This window comes from Centroberyx affinis, unplaced genomic scaffold (genome assembly GCF_046629955.1).
Source record: "Centroberyx affinis isolate AG114_WGS23_722 - 3 ecotype Tasmania unplaced genomic scaffold, CSIRO-AGI_Caff_v1 ptg003687l_1, whole genome shotgun sequence".
NCBI lineage: Eukaryota > Metazoa > Chordata > Actinopteri > Beryciformes > Berycidae > Centroberyx > Centroberyx affinis.
In genome coordinates, this window is record NW_027281582.1 from 48,587 (window position 1) to 67,821 (window position 19,235).

General features: G+C 44.2%; 2 protein-coding genes across 2 annotated transcripts; both read left to right on the forward strand.

Annotated features, from left to right (window-relative positions):
- Positions 1-6,936: 6,936 nt before the first annotated feature.
- Positions 6,937-14,113, forward strand: LOC139661978 (cysteine and glycine-rich protein 1-like). Its single transcript, XM_071540571.1, has 6 exons — positions 6,937-7,199; positions 11,036-11,145; positions 12,209-12,377; positions 12,467-12,596; positions 12,711-12,807; positions 13,555-14,113. The coding sequence occupies exons 2-6, from the start codon at positions 11,037-11,039 to the stop codon at positions 13,629-13,631; spliced, it is 582 nt and encodes a 193-aa protein (XP_071396672.1). The 5' UTR covers positions 6,937-7,199; position 11,036; the 3' UTR covers positions 13,632-14,113.
- A 1,423-nt stretch (positions 14,114-15,536) lies between these two features.
- Positions 15,537-17,884, forward strand: phlda3 (pleckstrin homology-like domain, family A, member 3). Its single transcript, XM_071540572.1, has 2 exons — positions 15,537-16,235; positions 17,302-17,884. The coding sequence occupies exon 1, from the start codon at positions 15,806-15,808 to the stop codon at positions 16,223-16,225; it is 420 nt and encodes a 139-aa protein (XP_071396673.1). The 5' UTR covers positions 15,537-15,805; the 3' UTR covers positions 16,226-16,235; positions 17,302-17,884.
- The last annotated feature ends 1,351 nt before the right edge of the window (positions 17,885-19,235 follow it).

A 19,235-nucleotide genomic window follows, 5' to 3' on the forward strand; every position in this document is an offset into this window, starting at 1 on the left:
AGTCCTTTAAGTAGAATGTCATATGCTAGAATTACCATACTATACCACTCATACTGATGCTCAAACTAAATTCAAATCTTTTTCTATCTGTAGCACATTAATTCAGTATTGCCGCTAGTCTTGCGCTCTCAATCTTCTATTAATCCTCACTTCACCATTGCTACAGGGAGTGCAGCTATCACCAAAGTCTTTGAAGGCCAGCCTGATCACCTGATTCCCTCAGCTTCAGATGCACTGCTTGACCATGACATGTTCGCCGTAGCGGGCCGAATGATTGGCCATTCCTTCTTGCATGGCGGCCCAAGTTTCCCAGGACTCAGCCCGGCCGTTATTCACGTTCTCTTCGGAGGTTCATTGGAGACGACCACTGTGACGATAGAGGACTGCCCTGACATTGACCTTCGTGATGCCTTGAAAATGGTGAGAATGGAGCATAATGGGGAATTCAGTATATCATCTTTGACAGTCTGAAAGTACTGAAGCAATGTGAGGGTTTACTTGCAGCTTGCAGCCTCAAGCCTTGAGGCCGACACATGAAAACTATTTGTGCTCTTTGCAACTTCTGCTCCACTGACTCCATCGGTCACTGGGTAAACAAGACTCAACAATTCAATATACTGTAAGTATGCTGCATGAATGAAGTATGTTTTTCATTGTATCTTCCTCTAGCTCGAAGAAGAAGCTGAGGTAAAAGAATTGGATTCCATTCTTCAGCTCTGTCAATCCTGGAATCTCCCGGCACCGAATGCCACCAACAGGACATGGCTGTTTGAAAAGCTTCTCCTGCATGCTGTAATGTGAAAGTACTTCTATTTACTCCACTGTCATCTGATGTTATTTTCTTCAAACTAGCCTTAAATTCACCAAATCCCTTTGTCATTATATGTGTTTTTTTCATTATATCTTTAAGGAAATTAGCAAGCCGAAGCACAAACAAACAAATCCACATTTTACTCACAGGCATATGCAGCAGAAGCTGCAGAAATGATAAAATTCACACAATTACTGCACAGAGAGGAGAATAGTGATTCATTTGTGTGCGTTATGTCTTGTGTTGTTGCTGCAGGTTATCGGGCGATCGATGCGGCAAATCAATCAGTTCCAAAAAGGGTTAAAGGAGACAGGACTGTGGCCACTTCTCATCCGGAGAAGAGATGTAATCCCCATCCTGTTTCCCAGGGAATCAGAGGCACAAGTCACACCGCAGGTACAGCAGCAAGGCCGGATCTATTATATTTTCCTGGGAGGCTTCTTTTTAATACAAAATGGTCCAAAAACAAGTATCAGGGAGTTGAATATTATTTTATATACAGCTAGGGTTTCATTTCTGATTGTAGATGGTCATGGATTCTATCGTCTGGCCATCATGTATCACTGTCATCTATGAAATCTACGGAGTGGAAGAGGAAGATGATGAGGCTGAGGTCCTGGATGTGTGTCGAGTGTCCGGTTACTTGAGAACATTTATTGAAGATGGTACGTATTGTTTTACTGTGATATCTACTCTGAAGAATCATTTCACCCCTCAGTTCTGACCACAGCTGTTATTTTAATACAGCGTCGTCTGCTGAGCTGAAGAGCCTCCTGAAGTTCTGGATCGGGTGGGAGGTGCCAGCCAAAGAGATGAAGGTGGAAATAGTCGAGGCCGTGCTTCCCACATCTTCCACGTGTTTTGAGAAGCTGCGGCTGCCGAGGCATTACACCGCATACAAGACATTTCGAGAGGAATTATGTGCGTGCATATCAACCAGTTATAGTGGTTTTGGTCGCGCCTGAAGGGGAGTACCGCTCAATTCATCAAGATGTAACGTCTGGAGCTTGTCAGCGGGCGTGTGCATCACAGGACTATTTTTAAACACGTAATAAACCCGTCTTTAAATACAGTTAATCAAGTGCACTGTTGATGATATACTGACTGATGTGTCACTACATGAGCATATTACAGGGAGGACACACGTACAACCACACCTCACCAACACAGGTCTCTATTAAGTCTCTATTGTGCTACATTTTCTCTTGTAACTCTTGCTTCTCTGTTCTCATTGTTTGCTCCGGCCGTCCTGTTTGTGTAATTTTACACTCTTCCGATTCACAACCCGAAGTCTCTGGTCACCAGGGGCGGAATTATGGGCCCCATGCACAGCAGGTGACTCTGGGCCCCCTTCCTCTTCCCTCTCATCCCCACACCACCATTATTCCATCTATGACAAACATCCATGTCTACCCATCCACAACTCAAACACACCTCCACACATTCATTTATTGTTCAGTTATCGAACACATCCTAATTGAAATTAGGGGTTTTGGGCACTTCCCTGACAGCGCTAATCAGCTATCAAAATGCAAACTTAAGTCAGTAGTCTCCTGTTCAAAATCTGTCTAGGGAGGACAGTTTTGTTTTAGTCTGCACAGGAAAAAAACACTAGCCAGACATTATTCCTGCTTGTTCCAGTTTCCAGTTTCCAGTTTTCAGTCTCAGATAACAGTTTCTGTATCACGTTTTTGAGAGATTTGTTTCTTGTTTCAACCAAACCCTGTTTCAAAACCAGAGAGATGTGAAGAATAAAACATTTATAAATATACACTTGAGGACCACAAAATGCATTTTAGGTCAGACAAGTTATGCCCTCCCTCAGCTTGAGGCCCTGGGGAGTCAGTACCCCTATCAGTCAGAAGAGCATGGACAGCTTGGCTAAAGCATGTTCCCAAACAAGCTATTCTTTCCCAAATAATATATTGTAGCGGACTCTATGGACATTATTCACCATAATCTGTGGTTTGGGTATGTTTAACACACAGTTATATTGTGTGCTTTTCAGGGTTAGGGAGACACGGTCCCTTTAAGAAAGGCTGGTTTTTCTGAGCAAAGTCAGCTCAACGTAGGTTTGTTGTGTTTTGGGCAGCGGCATGTAAATTGTCTGGTTCTCTGTTGGTTTGCAATAAATGACACACGAGTTGGTGTAGTCAACGAGAGCAGTTGTCCGTCTCTACATTCCTGCCACTTCTACACTGGTGACCCCGATGTTTGTCTGCTGGATGTTTCCAGAGACAGCTCTTCACGAACATGGCGACTAATGACTAATGAGTTCTGGGAATCGTCGGCCTCGGCCTGGTTCGCCCAGACGGAAGCGCAGTTCACGCTTCGGGAGATCACCGCGGATGAAAATAAAATGCAAAACAAAATACTTTTATGTGGTGTCGGCCCTCGAGAGTTCAACTGCATCCCGAGTGATGAGCCTCCTCAAAACTCCCCCGCAGCAGGATAAATATGAGACACTCAAAGCCCATCTGTTGAAAGCTTTTGAATTTTCTGACGCCGAGTGGGCTAGCCGGCTCTTCTCTCTGCAAGGCCTTGGCGACAGCAAGCCGTCTGAGCTCATGGACAGGATGCTGGATCTCCTGGGTGGGCACAAACCCGATTTCCTCTTCATCCACCTGTTCCTGCGACAGCTGCCTTCCCAGGTACGGGCTGCGCTGGCCAACACCGCCATCACTGACTGCCGCACTCTAGCCAAGGAGGCTGATAAATTTTTCCTGGCTGGTCAACAACACTGCGCGGCCGCACTGCTTCCTGCCCCAGCTCTTTCACCACTGTCTGGAGACACAACGGTCGCCGCCGTAGCAACAGCTCCTCGGCGGCGGCGGGACTCCGGCCTGTGTTTTTACCACGCAAAGTAGTGGCGCTCAGTAGTGGCCCTGAGCGTCAGCCAAGCAGGCGGGCTGCTGTTCATCCAAGACACCATCTCCGGATGGCGTTTCCTGTGCGACACGGGCGCGCAGAGGAGTGTCCTGCCCACATCGAGAGTGGACATCCTGGCTGACGGACACGGCCCCCCCATGGAAGCCGCTAACGGCAGCCCCATCCGCACCTATGGCACGAGGTACGTGGAGCTGTGTTTTGGCGGACAGCGGTTAGGCTGGGACTTTGTCACGGCGAAAGTGACAGTCTCCCTCCTCGACACGGATTTCCTATGCGCCTATGGATTGCTGGTGGATGTCAAAAACCGCCGCTTGATCGAGCAGACTCCCTCAGACTGTCTAGCATGCTCTCCGCCGCAGACGAGTTTCTCCGTCTTCTTGCTGAGTTCCCGGACCTCACCTTCTCATCATCCACCGCCAAGCATGGGGTGGAACACCACATCGCCACCACCGTCCCCCCGGTCTACGCCCGGGCCCGGCGCCTCGACCCAGCCAAGCTCACCATTGCCAGGACGGAGTTCGAGACTATGGTGCGCCTCGGCATCATTCGCCGCTCCAACAGCCCGTGAGCTTCACCCCTCCACATCACCCCGAAGCCCAACGGCGGGTGGCGCCCGTGCGGCGATTACCGCCATCTCAACAATGTGTCGATGCCGGACTGCTACCGGATTTCGTCCCTAACACCACAGCTCCCTGGTCTGCAGCCCGCCAACGGACCACGCTCCAGGATAATGCCAGTGTTTTCGCACCGGTCCCCACTTCGCATCACAGCCTCCCACGGTCTCACATCCCCACAAGTCTGCAGTCGGCAGGGTACGTTTTCATCCGCCATGACGCCCACCATGGGCCCCTGCAACCTCCCAACGACGGCCCGTTCCACGTCCGGGAGACTGGGGACAAGCACTTCGTGGTAGACGTCGGCAGCAAGCCGGAGCACGTTTCTGTATATAATAAAAACCTATAACAATCTGACTTGGTAACATAATCCAAAAGATTCCGTTTTAGATGGGAAATCTGTAAACTGTAACAGAGCAAGGTGGCAAGGACAGCAAATGAAGCAACGTGCAGTCACTTGATCGATCACTGGTTTCTGGATTTGCCATTTCAACATTTTCCTTCCTCTCCTGCTTCATATTGAATGACTCCTCTTTGTTTAGGATCCTCGATGCGATGAAAAATACATGCGTTTTTCATAGAGTTGAATTTGTATTAATTACTCTGTCGCTGGACTTTCACTCCATCATCATCTCTCATCCTTCCTACACAAATTGTATGTAAAGATTCATAACATTCTATGTTTTCAAAGTACAAACACAAACTATACACAGAACAACCTGATACAATGTAATGTGTGTGTGTGTGTGTGTGTGTGTGTGTGTGTGTGCACGTGTGTGTGTAGTAGCTTCAGTACTGCTGTTCAGTACCCACAATGACCACATGATGGCAGCAGAGATGGACCAGCCACCATTTTACAGCTGAATAATCATCATCCTCTCTGCTTTCTCTACCAACAGCAGCCAATCACTGGATTCCTATCAATCCTTTCCCAGCCATTAAGCAGATTTGAGTGACCTTTAACAGCTATTTAAGAGTCCCTAAAGGTCATTTAAGGTCATGGTGATAAAATATAAAGACTGAAATTGCTCTGAGATTGAGTCATATTTATAAAACACAGCTGATTTACCATCAGCCTCTTCAGACTGATTATCTGTGAAAGGTTAACGTCTAGACAGAGATGAAAAGGTACACTGTCTCACAAGAATAAAATAGCCAAACGAAACACCAAGATACTCAAGAATAATTAACCCTTACAAAAAAGTAGTATACAGAGTATTTTTTCAAGTATACTTAATTGTAAGAAGTGTGCTAACTTCGGTAAACTGTTAGTTTACTTTTAAGTGTACTATTATGTTACTTGGTGGGACTAAATTGGACATTTTTTAGTTTATAAAAATGTACTTATAGGTATACTTTAAGTTAACTATTCTTTCAGTATAGTTGAGACTGACACAAAAACTAAAAGTGTACTAGATATATTTAAATTTTTTGTGACTTCATTGGACAACTTTTAAGTTCATTAAAATATACTTCTAGTATCATTAAAACTACAAGTAAGCCTAAGTATACTATTCTCAGTACATTTTGCAAAAGTATAAAAACAGTAAAAGTATTCAACAAGTAAAAGTAGTATTCAAAGACTAATCTCTCTCAAGAACTTTAAAGGTAATTCTTGATACAATCAACTGGAACGTTATCACAGTCCGTCTTGCTCCGCTCTGCTCTCAGATCCTGTGGACTCACTGTGGCTGCGTCTTTGTAGTCTAACAAAAAATCTTTGCTTTGTTTCCTTCAACTACACTGATCTCAAGCAGCTACTGGATATGATACAATGCAACTATGTTCATCTTCACAGGGCAAGTTCAGGACTGGCAGAATGTGTCAAGATGGATAGAGACAACTTAAACCAACAGTATAAAACTCAAGATAGATGTCACTTTTAAGAGCAACTTTCAACTGTAAGACTAAGACAATGTAGATAGCAACACCCAGCTCAACAGGACTAGGCTTAATTGAAGTCCCGTCAGGCCTGAGGGCCTCAAGTAAAATGTCTTGTGCCATCATGCATGTGGGGAAACACAGCTAGCTTCAAAGAAGAAGCAGTTTAAATAGAAGGTGCGGAATTATATAACATGCCTCAGACACGTTCAGACATTACTCTGTTTTTGCCATCTTCCCATTAGTGAATTAATGAATTCCCATATCTGCCTGACATGTATTTTTCTCAGAGGCCTGCATTAGTCTGAGTCTAAAGGGGGAAGAGGCAAGAAAATGCCTTTAATTTGCAGGAAAATGAATACTCGAAATGTAAGTTTTTCCTGGCATTCCTGTCTGGCGCTGCTCTAATTTGCATTCAGACAGAGTCTCTCCCTCTACATTTCTTTATTTGCTCAAACAGTATCATGTTTCTGTGGATCACTTTTTTTTCTTTCTCTATATTTTATCTGCATATTGTGCAGTTTGTCATCTCCCTTTCTCTCAGTCTCTCTCTCATTCTTTATTTTTTATTTGCTTGCCTTGGCAGATATAATACATTTCTACTGTGTGTGGCAACACCTCTCTCTCTCTCTTTCTCTCTCTCTCTCTCGCTCTCTCTCCCTCTCTCTCTCTCAGTCAGTCAGAAACTCCCCTGTTCCTCAACACGCCGCAAGTTGCAGACTGAAGTAGCAACAACATCAGAGGCTCCTCCCTTCCACCACATCTGGAAAAGTGGGAGAGTAGAGAGACACATACCAAAAACTAACCATTATTGAGTGCATTTGCATGACTGAACTAACTTAAATACGATAATACAACACTGGGTTAGGAAGAGAAGCTACTGAACTCCACCACCTAACTTTGGACTGCTGGTTTCCTGTACACACCCTAGGTGACTTGGAGCTGGGAGCCAAACCTCAACCTGTCCATCATCACTGACTCACAACATTTGCCACTGATCGCACGTAAGTACTGATTATGTCCTATAGACTGCTTAAGCTTTCTTTCTTTCTCTTATTTCCTACTCTCTCTGCCGATGCATGTTGGGGGGAAAAAGCTTATTTCTCCTATCTGCCAATGTAAAGGTATTTTCAGTCAAACAGACCACAGCAGGCTTTATTTGAACAGCTATCGTGGACTGTAGGGTTTGCAAAGCGGTGTCACATGCTAGTATGGCTATAGGGAAGTTGTAGTTAAACAGTAACGCAATGTGTTTTAAGACAGATCAGTAACGCATGATAAAACCTTGTACAGAATACAAAGAGTGTGCTGCCTGCTCACTGGTGTGGGGAACAAAGTCAGTAGGAGTAGCAGGCAAGTCATGCTGACATTAAACTCAACCTAAAGCTTACACATGTCACATCCATTTCACGCACACACTTCCTGATTCGCACCAAATTCACACTCCTTCCCTCTCCTTCACTCTGCTGTTCTTTTGTCACCGTTGATTGTCTGACAAGAAAGTACAAGATACGTCCAATCTGCATTGTGTTAAGTGCATTGGCATGTCTAAACACGCAGGTTATCAGGGCGATTCTCAATTCATTTTCACTGCAGTGTTCGTAAGGATAAAAAAGCATAAAACACTGTATTCTGACTCAATTATCGGTTACAGAGAAGCATTGATGTTTCACTCCTGACCTAACACTGCATCAGAAAGCTGAGATCAGGCCAGCATTCACAGATCTTGTCTTACACAGACAAGCGGAAGAACCCATTGGAGGTGCTTGTGTTTCTAATGTAATCACACAAGCCAAACCTAAAGGAAACACACAGGTAGACCACATCCCACTCACTCAATTTCAGAATTATGGCATAAATCCACATTTTAGTGTGCCAAGAATGCTCTTTATCACCTACACTGGCAATGATTCTTCCTAGAGAGATTTTATGTAGTACACCTGTTACTGCATTTGCTTTAACTCACTGTGGTAAGTTCCAGCAGATAATGACATACAAGGCAACAGTCTTTAACTATTTAGCATGTTGCCCATGTATTTGCGACAAAGGAGCATACAACTTTCCAGTTTAACTGTTAGTTTCTATCTGAGTGCATGGCCTGATGCACTGACACATGACATATCACACAGGGAAGGGGAAGAAGCTCTTGATAGTGTTTTGATTGATAAACAAACATCATACATCTCCAACCTTGAGGACAGAGATAGATCACACATGGCATCAGAAATATATATGACCTCCAGTAAAAAAAAACTGGACAATGATTACAATTTACAATTTCCCATTTGGCAGACGCTTTTATCCAAAGCGACGTACACATGAGATTTTAGTACAACACAAACAAGGATCTAGTCAGGAGAGAACAACGAGAGTAAGTGCCATAAAGCTAAGTTCTGGTCCGACAAGACATAGATGTTACGAGGCAATGCATAGAGTGCAGAGTGCATAGAGGCAGATGAAGATTTTTTTTTTTTTTATATTAGATTACACAGTCCATCAGGACAATGATGTTAGAGATTTTTACTTTTCATATTGTCTTTCTCTCTCTCTCTCTCTCTCCCTCTCTCTCTCTCTTTCTCTCTCTCCACCTCCATCTCACCCACTCTCAGTCTGGCACCCATGGATGACAAGTCAAAACATCCCTTATGTCCCTGCCGCAAAAACCTTACCTGCATTGCTGGTTTCACTGGCACTCATTCTGGATTCCATTCCAGGGCTTGGAATATACAAAATAGATAAAACAATTATCAAAATACCATTTGGTGTCTGTGTATCTGGCGTCTGTTATCATTCACTGGCATCCATGTTTCTCACCTCCTTCTCCTGCTTCACCACTGTAGCCCAGAAGTTGTGAACCAAGTCCCTCAGCTCTTTTAACTCAGTTCAGATTTCAGTGGGTGTGCTGGCTGTCTGTTTATTGAGTTGTCTCTATTGTTTCAATTTCATTTCTGTCACTTTAACTCTTGACCCCTCTAGCCTCTTCCTGAACTCATACCCCAGACAGACAGGAGGGCAAAAGCAGCAGAGCCACAACACAGCACAACTGAACACTTTACATCTGCTGGAGCAGTTAAAAATAAAGCCAAGAACTCAAGAATCAAATAAAGTTGTTTGCAGTTGTTTTGGTTGCAGTTAGCGCTGCGAATGTCCTGAGAAAATCAAATTATTGCTAAACCGCCCTCAGTCTGTCTTTCCCAAGATTAATTTAAGATTTCACTGTCTGTTATAAACTGTCTCTTATAAAACAAATAGAGTAAAATAGTGAGTAAAAAGTAAGGTCACACTGCAGCAGCTGCAGCCAGATTCAAACTGCTCCACCCAGTACTTTGCTATAACGTATGATTTAATACCGTAAAATTAGCTCATATGCACATTATGCACCGTTCTAATGTCAACAGCAGTGAGGTTATGTTTAATTCTGGGGTGTTATGTTTTGGAAAGAGAGAGAGAGAGAGGGAAAGAGAGAGAGAGATAATCTGGTATCACTAGTCCTCTCTGGGAGCAGCATATGAGTCACAGGATCATATTTATATTGACTTGGTAGAAAAAGCAGGAAGCGTGTCCAGGGGTGATAGGAAATGGCCCGATACGTTCTCACTCTGCTCTGAAACCTCAGCGCCACCCACAAGACCTTATAAGGTAGACATGGGTTTTTCATCAAAGCTGCAGTAACTGGCCCACACATCACCTGCCTGATACAATACATACAACTCAGTTTAAGAGGTATTGTCTACACAAGAGAGCCAGACAGGGAATAGATGGTGCGGGACAGGGGCAGGGAGGTGGGAGGCTTTCACACGGTCAGGAATGTGGATGTGGATATGCAAGAATGGAATGGGAGGGTCATGCCGGGAAACACTGGGTAGAAATGGGCAGGATGCCAAGGGGTCTCCAACATCACACCAGGTTTTAGCTTCACTGAATCCTCAGCTAGTCACGCTTTCACATTACTTCCACGTCTGCAGCGTCTCTCTCTCTCTCCAGTTTGTTTTGAGTCAAAACCTCTATTTCATTTCTCTTGCCTGTTTCTTTTCCCTATTTCACAGAAGCCACAAAGTGAAATTACAGGGTCTGGGCCTGGTTTGACTTAGCCACAAGTATACAGGCAACCAAATATGGATGTTTTAATGGGTTTCCAACAATATAACTTCAAATACAGTATTGTGTTTCTTGATGATCATCATGTGCAGAGGAATTTATAGTTATATTCATCCATTTGTTTATTTCATTCGGGCCCCTTCACACACATATACCGACATCTAAATAGTGTCAAGAGAAGAACTGACTTTTATGAGGAAATAAGCAAATAGATTTTTAAGATGTTGTTTTACTGCTGATTTACTGCTGTCATAATTTGACACCTTAGCAAGCCACCTTCACTTTCTATCCAACCTCTCCTTGGTCACTAATTCCTGATTTACTTCCTCTCTGTTACTGAGATAATCAATGTCTCTGGCCAGGATTTATTTCTCTTGGTCACGGCGCTGTGTCTTTGTAGACAGCCTCTCCTGTTCCATGTGTGGTGTCTCTATTTGCCAAAATACACAAAGCGCATTAATCTTCAACTAGAAGCACAAAACATAACAAAATGCTGATATGAGCGGCAATTCTAGGAGTTCAGTGAGGCCAGTTATGGTGCTTTTCACTGAACACCAACAGATGTTCCCATCCATTAGTCCCATTGTAAACACAGACCGCATCTCAGCACTCTTATGGTGATGATGAGATGAGATGATGCATCTCATCTCATCCCCTGGGAATGTGTCCAAAGGTGACAATGTCAATGTGAGATGACAGCTTGTGTGTGTGTGTGTGTGTGTGTGTGTGCGTGTGCCTATAGGATGCCACTTGGAGGAGGAAACAAGTGTGGCCGCTGTCAAAAGACAGTATACTTTGCAGAAGAGGTTCTGTGTGACGGGCGGAGCTTCCACAAGTCCTGCTTCCTGTGCAGTGAGTAAACTCTTCTTCTCTGCTTCCTGTGACTGTCAATGTGGAGACCTTTGAACTTTTGACATATTACACCTGTCAATACGACCACAAGTAATACCAGTCTGATGTGGACTGTTGCTCATCTGATGTTAAAGGAAAAATCCACCCTTAGATACACTGTTAGATAAGTGAGGTGCTGTAATTTCCTTTTTTTGGTGAACTGCTCTCCCTTAACCCGCCTCATCTCCTTCTGCTGCAATTAGTGATTTCCTACATTTCCAAGAATGACTTTGTAGAGAGAGTGCTACGTTTTCCCAGTTGAGAAGAAGCCTGCACTGCATTCTGGTCTATTGAGGCTACTGTATGTGGAGAAATCTCTACCCTTCTACGATAGATTTCTCCCAGTATGATTTTTAAATATCAGTCAATGGTGTCTAGAAAGAAGCCCTTGCTCTTTGGTTCTGAGGAGTTGACATCAAAACCTGACGTTTCTGCTATCAAACTCCATTGTAGCTGCGCTGCACATATCTCAAAGTCACATCATGTCTTCTACGTTTGGCCAGCTTTCCGTGTGAATAAGAAAAAAACAAACACCACCAAACAACACAATGGGCCCAGAAATGCAGGGTACATTGCCAAACACTTTAGGATGGATTTTCCCTTTAAAAAAAAAAAAAAAAAATACAAAGTATGGCCAAGTTGTCTCTTAGCTATAGCTATCAGAAGCTATAGATATCAAAGTTCAAAGAAATTGTGTTGCTAAAAAAAAATCAGAAAATAGAATTAATAAAAAATACCCCCTTTGCCTTAGTTGAAAAAAAAAATGGGTGAGTTCATGGAGTTGAGAGTGGAGTTATTTGTGTTCCTGCATTGGAATTGAACATTCTTGTGAAGGAATTTAGATGAGAACATACTAGTTCAATAGAGCTGTTCCATATAAGGAAACACTTAGGAGCCTGCTGTCTAAACACACGAATACACACACATATGCAAAACAATAATGTATCCGTATGTGTGTGTTTGTCTGTGCATGTACATGTGTGTGCATGCGTGTGCGACTGTGAATGTGTGTATGCTCATGCAGTGGTGTGTGGGAAGAGCTTGGACAGCACAACTGTGGCCGTTCATATGGACGAGGTGTACTGCAAATCGTGCTACGGCAAGAAGTACGGGCCAAAAGGCTACGGTTACGGCCAGGGAGCAGGGACACTCAGCATGGACAAGGGCGAGTCCCTGGGGATTACACATGCAGCGTGAGTGACGCACACACACACACACACACACACACAGACCTCTTGATCTCTCTCAAGGCCTGATATGTGATTCTTCTTCTCTTTTTCAGACCTGGTCCTCATCATCCTACCACTAACCCAAACCCCTCCAGGATGGCTCAGAAGTTTGGAGGGTCAGACAAGTGCCCACGCTGCGGCAAGTCTGTCTATGCCGCTGAGAAAGTGATTGGAGCCGGGAGTGTAAGAAAGCACACACATACACACACAAACACACACACGCACGCACACATACACGCACACATACACGCACAAAAACACACTTTCCAGCCCTGTCTACCTTCTGTTTATTTACAGGCATGGCATAAGAATGGATGTTTCCGCTGTGCCATCTGTGGGAAGGGCCTTGAGTCGACCACACTAGCTGACAAGGATGGAGAAATCTACTGCAAAGGTGCAACTTCGCTATTACTACAGAAACCCTTTACACTGAATGCATCATTCTTTTTACACAGTATGACTATGCAAAAAAACAGAGTGAGGTAGCACATCCAACGTTAGGTAAAACCGTGACTGGATACAATATTCACATTTCACTTGTTTATTGGGTTTCAGTGAGAAAAGCCTTCATTGAAGATTAATGCTCTGATGAAGGCTTTTCCTGCTGAAATGTATTAAATAGTGATGTGTGATTAACTGATTGATTGATTGATTGATTGATTGATTGATTGAGTTTATTTGCTAATCATAAAATATAAAAAGGAATGCCCGGAACAAAGAAGGATATCCTCAATTACACATTAATTATATTATCAACGATAACACAATAATCCTTGAAAGTTTATTTCCATTGTGTTCCTTCTGTGAAAGAGGGATTGTATTCAGTCATTTTTTCCCCAATTTTGGATATGCTATAACTCACCCTTTTTTGAGTATATTGGATTTGAGTCATGTTGGATTTGATTGTTTTGGCTCAGAAACTCCACAAACAAGAGTTTCATTGCTGAAGCTCACGCCTCTGCTCGTCTGTGTACACATTGTTTAGAATGTGCTGCCACCTACTGCCACTATTACAACACTGCAGCCGTGTTTGTTACAGGCCATGCGCTGCACCTAAGGAATTCTCACTGCCATGTAAAGCTGTTGACGGTGTGACAGGTCATGTCGAGCGTGACGTTACCTCTCATATTCACTCCTCCAGGGTGTTATGCCAAAAACTTTGGTCCCAAGGGATTCGGCTACGGGCAGGGAGGCGGGGCGCTGGCACACACTCAGTAGAGAACATCGTGGTCTACTCCACGGTCAGGTGGACTGACAGCTTCCCCAAGTCTGCACTACTGTCTTCTACCTGCAGAGGGCAGAGGGATGCCATGACACACAGATGAGACAAGCACCTGCAAGACACCTGCTAGATTCAAAGCTTCCTCTATTACAAGTTCTATTGTGAAAAGGCTTTAAACCCCTTGGTATAATGCTTTGTATTATGGTGATTCAGCTTTGGTGTTAAATCTTGATTTACACTATATACACTATTTGCACTATATGCTTGGACATTACCTGTCTGTTTAGCGCTGCTTTAGTGATTTGCACTGCTCTCAACCTTCATTGTCTTCATCATCCTCTTATCAGTTTATCCTCCTCTTCTGCAATTGAAAGGTTAATATCACAAGATGTATGCAACACAGTTAAAGCTACTCACTCATATATGTTATGCATTCCAAACATTAGCATGATGATAAAAACTTAATAAAACAGAATGACAACGATTTCAATGACGGCATTGTTTTCTCAAATATTACATAAGACCATGTGAGCGAAACTGTCTCTGTCACTCTCTCTCTTTGTGTGTGTGTGTGTGTGTGTGTGTGTGTGTGTGTGTGTGTGTGGGAAGTAAGTTTGAGAGTGAGATTGTGTGAAAGTTTCAAGAAAGGACACATGTTCATTGAATTCATTCCTGTCATAACAGTGGAGTGACACATCACACACACTGGGACTACACTATGACAAATATGCATCCTGTAAAAGTTGGGGGAATTACAGCGTCACACCCCACCCACATGCTCACCTGTCAGATCAGAGTCATGTTGCCGTCAAGAATGCAACATAAATAACAATAATTATTATTAATAATTATGATGCCACAGTTGACCTTCCCAGCATAGGTGGTCAGGGACAGTGATGTACACCTCGAAATACGTTTTCTGTCATTATAGCAGGGCTTTGAAGTGAGCTTTGAAAACGCAATCGATTACTTTTTTTTTATTTTACTTTATGCATTCAGTTGCTTTTGAGTTATTGTGCCTGAAAAATCAATTTAGACAGAAACTTCAAGAATGCCTCCTAATTTCAGGATGAGTAAACTGCTGTTAGTATCCAAAATGTCACAATTAAAAATGCCTTGTCCCCATGAAAGCATATCTCTAAGCAAACACTAAACTAATGACAGCATTTCCAAAAAGTAATCTGATTCTAGCTTTATTGAGTCACCAATCTCCATCAGCATAACAGAGAGCTATGTCACCTCTCTTCCTTGCTCTTTGTCCTACAGTTTCTCTGTCTGTTTCTCTGTCTGTTTCTCTCTCTCTCGCTCTCTCTCTCTCTCTCTCTCTCTCTCACACACACACACACACACACACACACACACACACACACTACAACATTTGGCTTCTTTATCAACCCTCAGCCTCCCACTCACATTCCAGCTCTGACAGAGGAAACCAGCTTGTCATAAACACATTTGGAACAGCTGTAGCACTGTATATAAGCTAATGAGTGTAAGTTTGAAATAACAACTAGGAATATAATTTTGTACTTTTTTGTTTTGTTTTGTTTTTGTAATGACAGCAAAGAGCCTTCTAAGCAGGTGCACTATGACTAACCAAGGAAATAGGCTGTAAACCCAAGAAGTAGGCTAGTCCTACTAACACACACACACACACACACACACACACACACACACACAAACACGTTTAAATGCTGTGAACTCCCTCTATAGCCTACTTGTACTCTCTGTCACACACAGACACACTCTCTCTCTCTTTCTGTCACACACACAAACGTGGGAATGTCATAAACAGACCGGATCCCTTGGCGTCACGGGGAGGAGGCGGGCTGCGAGTCGAAGGGGAGCAGGTCCACAGAGGAGCCGGGCATGTTCAAACATATCCAGGCGGACCAGCCTACCAGCCAGCACGGAGACACGGAGCGCAGTCAGTGCAGACGGATTTGGTTTATAGGCAGTACAGTATATAATAAGAGTCTTTCTATGTTGTTTTCTCACTTAAATCCCCCAACTCAACGAGAAGATACTAAGAAATCTCGTCCATGTGTGACACTGACAACATCTGGAATGTGGATTTCATGGATTCATCTTGAGAAAGTCTTGACAGGTTACACTGCTGAAGACAATTTCTTAATTTGACACTTGGCAGACTCCGCGGCTCGGCGTGGCCATGTCTCTCCCGGTCAAAGTGATGAGGGACGGGCTGCTGGAGAAGCGGAGCAGCGGGCTGCTCCAGCTGTGGAAGAAGAAGCGCTGCGTGCTCACCGAGGAGGGACTGCGCCTGCACAACTGCAAAGGCGGCGGCGATGCTCCGAGCGCGGCGTGCGGCTCCAAAGCCAAGGAGCTGCGTTTTGAGCGCATGGCCACAGTGGACTGCGTGGAGTACAAGCGAGGGCTGGTGTATTTCACCGTGGTCATGGTTACGGGCAAGGAAATTGACTTTCGGTGCCCGCAGGACGGCGCGGCGTGGAACGCGGAGATCGCCTTGGCGCTGGTGCGCTACAAGAACCTCCAGGCCGTGCAGACCGGGAGGAACCGGCACCTGTCCTCACCGCACCTGGGCAGCAGTGGGGAGGATGAGGCGCTCTGACCCGGTGAAGGTAAGCCTTCCTCAGGTCTAGGTGAAATGTCACCAAAATTTAGCCAAGGTGGGGGGGTACAAATTTTGGCACAACACCGTCCTGTAACTGAAATGTCTCAAATCAAAGTTCAAGACACTGAAACCCTAGCAGCTCACTCTCGGGATAAGAGCACACACCTCATGAAAGTGAAAATATCCCCAGTCACTTCTCTTTACTCCCAGCCAGTGTTTCTCAACCAGCCGCCATCAAGACCCAATAAGAGTCTTATGGTTTTCATTCCAAACATTACAGCAGCTGATTTCACTGATTAGTTCCTTCCTCTCTGGTTGTTTGCTAATCAGTGAAATGAGCTACTGTAGTGACTGGTTGGAATGGAACTGAAGACTCTTGGGTCTAGATGGCACATGGTTGACAACCGCTGTCCTAAGCCAAGCTCATGCCAGAGGTCATTATTACCACAGAACTGTGGTTGAGTGTCATTTCAGTGTTTCCTTACCGTCTGCCCCACTACAACACACTCTTCTTAGGACACAAACCGTCTCTCACTTGAGGACATAATTACGTTGCAATGTGAGCTTCCAAAATAACATCTGCCTGCCTCTCCCTCACTAGGCAGCCAAGTATTTTTAAACACACACACACACACACACACACACACACACACACACACAGCTCTCCCTTATGCATTTATCTAACATGCAGCCAATTGGACAATTAGAGAACCAGAGCTATGTGTATCCATCCTTTTGTTCTGTTCAACTTTTCGACATTACGGACGCGATCGCTACCGTCACACCAGCATGTGACACCAGTGTCATTCACAGAGACTGGTCACTGAATTCCCAAGTGTTCATGGAGAGAGTGTGTAAGTCTGAACTATGAGCTCACGGCCCAGGAATCCATGGAGACGCTTCCTTAAGAGAGCTTCAGTAGTCAAGTGCCCAAATTAACTTAGTGGCCCTGGTAACAGTGTATTTTAACGCACTACAAATGTGCTTACAAGAACATTGTCAGTTGCTTCAACTTTAACAGTAGCAATAAAGTAAAGTAAAATTCTAATTCTTTGTTGCTTTTCTTTCTGCAGGATTGCTTCTTCCTCAGAGCGAGCCAATCAGAGTGGAGAAAGGTGGAGGTCACCAGATCCGTCGTCCAGATTATGTGGCGCACAGCGTTATGGGGTACCCATGACCATCACTGAATATGGATTAAAGGACTGTCTTCTTATATATACTTGTTTATGCCTTCATATAGATTTGAGGAAACTGGTATAAGCAAAGATTAAAGTGGTGCTTCCGCCATGTTGATTTTTCCAATCATTGCCTTTGAGGTCAGTGTAGAGAACACTGCATAAGGTAAAGATTGCATTATTTGGACAGAAGCTGTGTACTTGGCGCTGTGACACTGTTCACCCCTGGTGCCTTGATGTTTCAAACATATCTCCTACTCTGGACGTCATTTCTGATTTCCTGGGAGACTTCAACCCTGAAACAGGAGTAAATTTGCTTCTTTTGTATTACTTTTGATGGAAATGTTTTACCCATTCGACTGGCATTGAACATTCTTGTTCATAGACTGAACAGCTCTGCACGTTTTCTAATGTTTGCACATGAAAAAAAACATTTTGTTCATATTCATTGTATTCAATATTTGTTGAAACTCAGACCATGCACAGTATTACAATCTAATAAACGTTTTAAAAACTGTATTTTGTCAGCCCTAGTCTGGATTATCATGTGAGGGGCAAGTCAGTCCTGAACTGCTGAGATATTTCACTTGAGTTTCTATTTTTGAAGAATGCTTGAGGTTCAACAACACTGGAGCATATCTAAGATCTAAACCCTGAGCTGCAAATTATTTTAAGTCCAGACTGTTAATGGCCAACCTCATCTGGTTCCAATTGTGGTGTAACCTTGCTGGAAAATACACACACTCCGCACACATAGACACACACCGTGGCACCGTTCTCCTGCTCTTGCGTGTGTGTTGCTGTGTGCTGCTGTCAGGACGCCTTTTGTTCTCAGCGCTGTTCAGGACTCTAATGAGAAGCACAATGAGCCTAAGGCATGTGCACACAAACATCCGCCCACGCGCATTCACTTACAAAAACGTACGTGCACACCCCACACGAAATTCAGCGAGGCCTCAGCATCAGCAGACACTAATTAGTGAAGCGCTGCACATATTGTTCGTTTGAGCATGTTTTCTGTGTGTGTGCGTGTGTGTGTATGTGCCTGTGTGTGTCAAGAATATAGCAGTCTGTGTGTGTGTTGTCTGGCTGTGGAGCGCAGTGCAGGTCAGGGATAAAGAGCTGATTGTATAGTGAGTTCTCTGGTTACTGTGGAAAACCCCAAAGCTAGCCACACTGCATGAGTCAGCATGGGACCCGGGCCACTGCAAGGACCGGAGACAACTGGGCGACCCAATGATGGACCAGTGTACTTAACACTGTGTGTGTGTGTGTGTATGTGTGTGTGTGTAGGCGAATGTAAATACAAGACTTTAAGGCGAGCTCCTGAACAGTGTGTGTGCGTAGGCAAGTGTAAGCAGAAAGCTTAAGTGAAGGAGATCTGTAGAGCAGTGTGTGTGTGTGTGTGTGTGTGTGTGTGTGTGTGTATACATGTAAGCAAAATGTACATAAAGGCAGTCCTTATAATCATGTGTGCACACCTGAGTGTGTGGGCGCAACACTACTCAATGGAATGCCCTGTCCAAACATCATAACCTGTCCGCTGCTGCTGCTCTTCTCAGTAGACAAACACACGCACGCACACACACACACACACATTGATTTATTGCAATTTTATGACCCAAACCTTAGCGCGTAGACCCAAATCTTAGCAACGTTCATGAGTTTGTTGTTTGGGTCTATCCACAGTTGAATCTTTTTATTGGCAGTATGTATGTTTGTTGGGACAAGACTGACAAAGTTTGCCTTTTGTCAAAACAATTACACACACGTCCATAATGGCCACTCCTGTCCTGGCATGTGAGCGCCAGGATTGGCCCCATAGGTGCCCT